The sequence below is a fragment of the Protopterus annectens genome, chromosome 10.part0, assembly GCF_019279795.1.
Source record: "Protopterus annectens isolate FY-2018-M chromosome 10.part0, PAN1.0, whole genome shotgun sequence".
Taxonomy (NCBI): Eukaryota; Metazoa; Chordata; order Ceratodontiformes; family Protopteridae; genus Protopterus; species Protopterus annectens.
Genome location: NC_056744.1, coordinates 1,079,404,817 through 1,079,410,816, shown reverse-complemented (window position 1 = coordinate 1,079,410,816; position 6,000 = coordinate 1,079,404,817). Strand labels below are relative to the sequence as shown.

Below are 6,000 nucleotides of genomic sequence, written 5' to 3'. Positions count from 1 at the left end.
TATGAGACTATCTTGACCTGTAATTGGCCTTGTTGGACTTAATTAGTCCTTTTAGTTTCCTGTTTAGTTTAATTAGATAGCTCTTTTCATTGGAGTTGCTCTTCCTGATTTTAGCCGTAACTTTTATCCTTTTGTTATATACCGTATTAAGGTTAGGACTCCAGCAGTGTGGTTTCTTTTTAGAATCTGTTTTAGTTTTACTTTTAGTAGGTACAGCAGCTTCTATACAGCCATTTACATGATTTTATAGGGTCTCTGTGATCAATTCCACATAGGGGAAGAGACTGGGAGTGGCAATAATTTTGACAAACTATCCATTAATAGGATTTGAATAGTTCCTAACTGTTAAAGGATTTGCTGGGGTTACCAAGGTGAATTTTTATTTTGAAGTAGACAGCTTCGTGGTCTGAACTCAGCAATGATGATATGACACTGGGGAGAGGGGTTGGGGGTGCAGTGGTCTCCCATATTGGTAATTACCAGGTCCAGTATGTTTGAACCTCTGGTGAGTGTGCCCACTTTGTGGTCAAGGGTATTATTTATTTTATTTATTTATTTTACATTTGTTAACTGGGTAAGTCCAACTGAGTTTGCAAACAAACCCATTTTTAGTGGAGACCTGAGGGGAAAAGCCCCAGCAAATATAAGTAAAGATAAAGTGACAATTACAAATATTAAATAATCACAATACAAAATAATTGTAAAAAAGAAAAGGTTATTACCTATTTGCATTGCATTGATAGTAAGCAACCCATTTTCAGTGTAGACCCAAGGGAAAAGAGCCCCAGCAAACATAAGCAAAGATAAACATACAGGACAAAAACTATTAAAAATAACAATGCAAATACGAAATTAATTATAAAGAAAAACAAAAGAAAAAATTATGAACATTAAGGGTTGCACTGATAGCTGTGGTCTAAATTTGCTACATATAAGAGTAAAAACAAAAAGGGTATTTGAGTTAATAAAGTCTAGGAATCATTGTGCATGTGAGTATGAGGCAGTGTATGTTTCCCAGTCTATACAATGGTAATTAAAATCTCCCATGAATAGGATATTTGGTTTAATAGAGAGTGAACTATACATTGCAAGGCTATGTCATGGGCCTTTGCCTATGGTGATTTGCATGTGGATAAATTCCAGGGCATTGTCTTATTTAACCAATGTAAAGTTATGCTTGTTGCTAATATAGATTGAGAATCCCCCACCATTTGTCCCTGTCCGTACAACTGATGGTCTAAATGGGTGGAGGGTACTGAATCTTTTCTCTGGATTTAAACCCTGTCTCAGTAATGACAAAATCAACAGTTAAAGCAAAAATAAAGCAGTAGTACTCTAAACATTTATCTGAAGTGCAAAACACAGAGGATTATGAGCAGCTCGCTGATCATAACCTGCTTATTATGTGTTAGAGACATGGTTGCCAAGAAATTCACCTCTCAAGCAAATCTCGACAGGTGAATCTTTGCATCTATGTCGAGAACACATAATAAGGGGTTTTGATCAGTGAGACTATTGTAATTCTTTGTAGTGCATGGAGCTTTATCTGGTGCATGTACGAGAAAACAATTGTTAAGCATTTTCCTGGCCTTTAAAGCCATAAAACACTTAGAGAGCGCTGTCAGACAGGTAGTATAACGCACTTACCTTTATACCTCTCTGTCTAGATTTTCACATGACATCCAGATTATTGCTTCATATTTTTGGTCTGTTCTTCATAAAATATGTGATTTTCAGATGAACCACTGAGTCTTGAAGTCATTAAATAATGACATACATTTGAGTTTCAGCATTTGCATTCTTGAGATTATGCAGACGAACACACATCCTATTATTCTAGCAAATCTGTCAAGTTTTTTTTTTTTTTACAGGACGTTAAGGACATGTTAAGGGTATGTTCTGCCACTGTCATTTACAAGTGCATACAGGCAGATTTTACTGACTAGCATGGGACCCCACCTTAACAACATTTGCACCTTTACGTTTGTTAAAGTCAGGTCGTGCGCCATTCTGGCGCTTAACTGGTTTGTCTTTTACTGAATATCGGAGAGTAATAAGGGTGTTCCATACACTACAATTCTCTTATCTGCTGCTGATAGAGTTGGATTAACTCAGGACCCCCTCAGATTATGACGAGGGCACCAAGCAGATGGGAGCTCTGGGAAAATGAGCAGGCGGCAATTTGTAGTAAGGGAGGCTTAATCAAGTGCAATACTGGCTTGCTGGGTGGGCACATACTATTATGGATAATAAGTGGGCTGTTATGCCCCATTGTCTTTCAATATACATTACCCTTTAAATATATAGTTCAGCATTACAGAACATTTCCCATGTCACTCCTTATATGTTTGTGTGTGTATAAATATATATATGTATATATATATATATATATATATATATATATATATATATATATATATATATATATATATATATATATATATATATATAAATATATACACACACAACTGTATGTGTGTGGTTTTATTATATGTAAGCTATAGTATAATGTGGATGACCTTTGTAGCCCCTGCAGCAGTGTGTTTATTACTTTTAAATGATAAGCATAGATTACCATAAGGGATGGAAGCCAGAGTTACAGCCTTTAAAAGCAACAACAACAGAAGTGTGGAGACTAAAAGAAACAGGGGAAAATAGTAACAAGGTAACTCATAGTAAAACAGCATGCTAGAACATAGCCATGTAATTAAACCAGACAGAAAAAATATTGGATAATGCATACTGGGTCATAATATAGTGCAGGTTAATAAAAACTGAAATTAAAGAGCTAAAACATTGAAGAATTCAAATGTGTCTATTTTAGATTCCATTTTTACAGAGAGGTAATATGTGGGCTGTTATGCCCCGTTGTCTTATATATATATATATATATATATATATATATATATATATATATATATATGTGTGTGTGTGTGTGTGTGTGTGAGTGTGTGTGTGTTTATATCACATATAAAATATAATATAGTATAATGCGCATAACCACTAAAGGCCCTGCAAAACATGACCTACGTGAAAAGACTGAAAGCCCTGTCACTGTATTGTGTATAATACAGGCTGCTGCGAGTTGTTGAGAGGCAACTTGTTTGTGCCTGGCCCACAGAGCAGTCTCTAACCCTACCCTAATGGAAATGCTGCACATTAGCAAATCAAATGGTGCAAGAGTCACTCACTTCAGGGATTTCAATCTAGCCTGTGACATTAACAGAACATGCTGGAGAGACAGATATATCTGCCAGAGATTGCCACTCCTCTGGAATAAACTCCCAGTTCACATGAAGCAGAGCTCCTCAATGACCCTGTTCAAGTGCAACCTAGATAATTGGATGGAAGACCATAAATTCACCCTGGGGTGGAAGGGGCAGTCGCTGCTCATCATAGACTCGCTGCAAATAACTGCCATCTAACCAAGGTCATTTAGAGAATACAGGTAGAACTTGGCTAGGCTTGTAAAGGCCCTAGGGCCATTAGCCTAGTACCCTCCTATGAACCTATAATAGAATGTGCAGAAAAGGGCATTGTCATTATGGACCAAATGGGCTGATTGCGGTACTGTGGTCAAAGACAATGGAAAGATGGTAAGGCTGTACATCAAAACAGATATGGCAAATATGTTATCACTCTAAAGCAGGAAATGCTTTCAGCAGATGACCTTGCTAATGTATTGACATGAAGAAACCAAACAATAAAAAGGAATGAAAAAGCTAATAAAAAATAATAATTGACATATCAGTGTGCTAAACATATTTCATAAGCTATGTCCATCATTTTTTTAGACCTGAAGCATCCTTCTATAAAAGGACCGTACATGCTGAAAAACAGAAAGGTCATTTTGGCTAAGGGTGTGCTGTTATAATTTCTGGGGTCTTAACAGTGAAGAGTAGCGTTCTTATACCTGTACATTTCAGGATGCTTTTCATTAAGTCCATTCCACAACATATGCTCCATATTTTCGTTTTTTTTCCATTTAGGACAAGTGTGAAAAACATTTTACTATGACTGAGTCCTTGGATGTATACCCAAATGTCAGCCTGATGTCTCTGGACAGCATCGTGAAATATGCTTTCAGTTGGAACAGCAATTGCCAGATAGAGAGGTTAGTATGGATTTGTAGTACTTGTAAAAAAAAAGTCATTACTGGGCTGTAACCAGATTAGTTTCATTTTATTTCTTTTTGGTTGCATAATGCACTTTGAAAACATGGTAAATCCATTTTATTCATTTATTGACTGACTGATTGATTGCTATGAGAGTGGCACCTCCTTTTTGCCACTGGGCTAGATGGTAGATATGAGATGTTAGAATACCTAAGAGAGTGTTTTTGATGCATCAGAGCTTATGGAAATTTAGTCACAAGAACATCTTCAGTGCAGGTGACTAAACTAACTGGTCTTACAGAATCTGCTATTTACAGGATAATTTTAACACTTTAATGAACTCTTAAAGAACAGCTTGATGTCGTTAGTATAGCGGTAAATCTAATCTGGGCCTTAGAGATGCAGTGAGCTCTAAATGAGAAACGTTTAGAAAAATCACTTTTCAAAGTGGAAGTCATTCTAAAATCAATTACATTGCCTCTTCTATGCTGAAATGCAGGGGCGGCTCGTGCTATCGGACTGCTGGACTGCAGCCCTCCCAGGAAAAAGATGGAAGTGTATTTGACATCTGCCATGTAAAAAAAAAGTATTACTATTTTTTTTTTGTTTGGTGTTTTGTGTGCTAACTACTTAACTTAACACAACACTACGATGAGTCCCAGAACTCGAACTGCGCATGCTCGCTGAGTTCCGTTTTTTTTTTTTTTTACAATGTAGTATCCTACCTGACTGCTGTACAAGGCAGTCCAGATTAAAGAAAAAGCTTCAGTATGATGCCCAGAAGTCTATGCGGTTTAACCGCACAGTAAATTAGAAGGGAGTTCAGACTGCCATGTCCGTAGGCATGTACGTGACATGGATGGCTGGATTGCTACTGATTGGTTCTCACTCTCTTCTCAAAAAAGCGAGAACCAATCAGTAGCCTGTAGTAGCACACTATACTTACTTGGATTACTTGCGCTACAGATGGACTATCCTTGTCTTTGGTTCCTTAACTTCCTTATCTTTGTTTTTTTTCGGCTTGCGTTTGACTTTTACTTGTTGCTGGCTTGCTTATGAGCAGCTGCTGTCGTCAAATCAAGTTATTAAACAGAACTGAGGTTGGTGCTGGACTTGGCTTGTCAATGTAATTTTTTTTTTTTTTTACAGTACTGTTGAAGTATGGAGGAGTGAGTCTATGTTTGCTGCAACTTAATGTGACCTAATATCATTTTGCTTTTAGTTTCAGCACAACTATTGTTTTATTTACCTCTTTTCCCTTAAATTTTTCAATACAAGCAGTTTTCTACTTCACAATAAATTTCATTGGACTTTCAACCCACAAGTGCCACAATATAGCAACTAAATTCAGAAAATTTAGGAGGCTTATACACAAACTTCTTTCTTGTAGTACACAGCAAGGAACCACCTTTTCACTGTGACAAGATTTAATTTTTAGAAGCAGCACTTCCAAACACTTGTATATAAACGAAAAAAATTAGATGTTACCAATTGACCTCCAGCAGGATGTTCCATTAACTGCTGGTAACACAACAGCTTGTGCTTAGTTCAAAATACCACAACATGATTTATAAATGTTCATTTATCTACGCAGTTTTTTCACTGCCTTTACTTTCATGCCCTGCACTGCAAATGTCAGTCACTCATTCACCATTCATAGAAGCTTTGGAAATAACATATTTGAAAAACACCTTTGTAAAATGTTTGCAAAGCACTGCTTAGCTTGCTAGCCTTTACACAGAGTTCACTAACATTGGTAGAAGCACAAACACCATATATTGGAATTGCTTTAAAACAAAACATTGTTTTTCATCATTATTGTTTAGCAGAATACCCCAATACACTATTTTTGCAGCCCTTGTATTGTACAAATGGCACAGTTATG

General features: G+C 36.6%; 1 protein-coding gene across 1 annotated transcript in view; it reads left to right on the top strand.

Annotated features, from left to right (window-relative positions):
- Positions 1 to 4,013: 4,013 nt before the first annotated feature.
- The window catches only part of LOC122814241 (cytochrome P450 4B1-like), a 450,417-nt gene continuing 448,430 nt past the window's right edge, over positions 4,014 to 6,000 (top strand). Inside the window, exon 1 of the mRNA XM_044086839.1 lies at positions 4,014 to 4,114. Within this exon, the coding sequence (XP_043942774.1) occupies positions 4,014 to 4,114 (101 nt within the window). The remainder of the gene's footprint in view (positions 4,115 to 6,000) is intronic.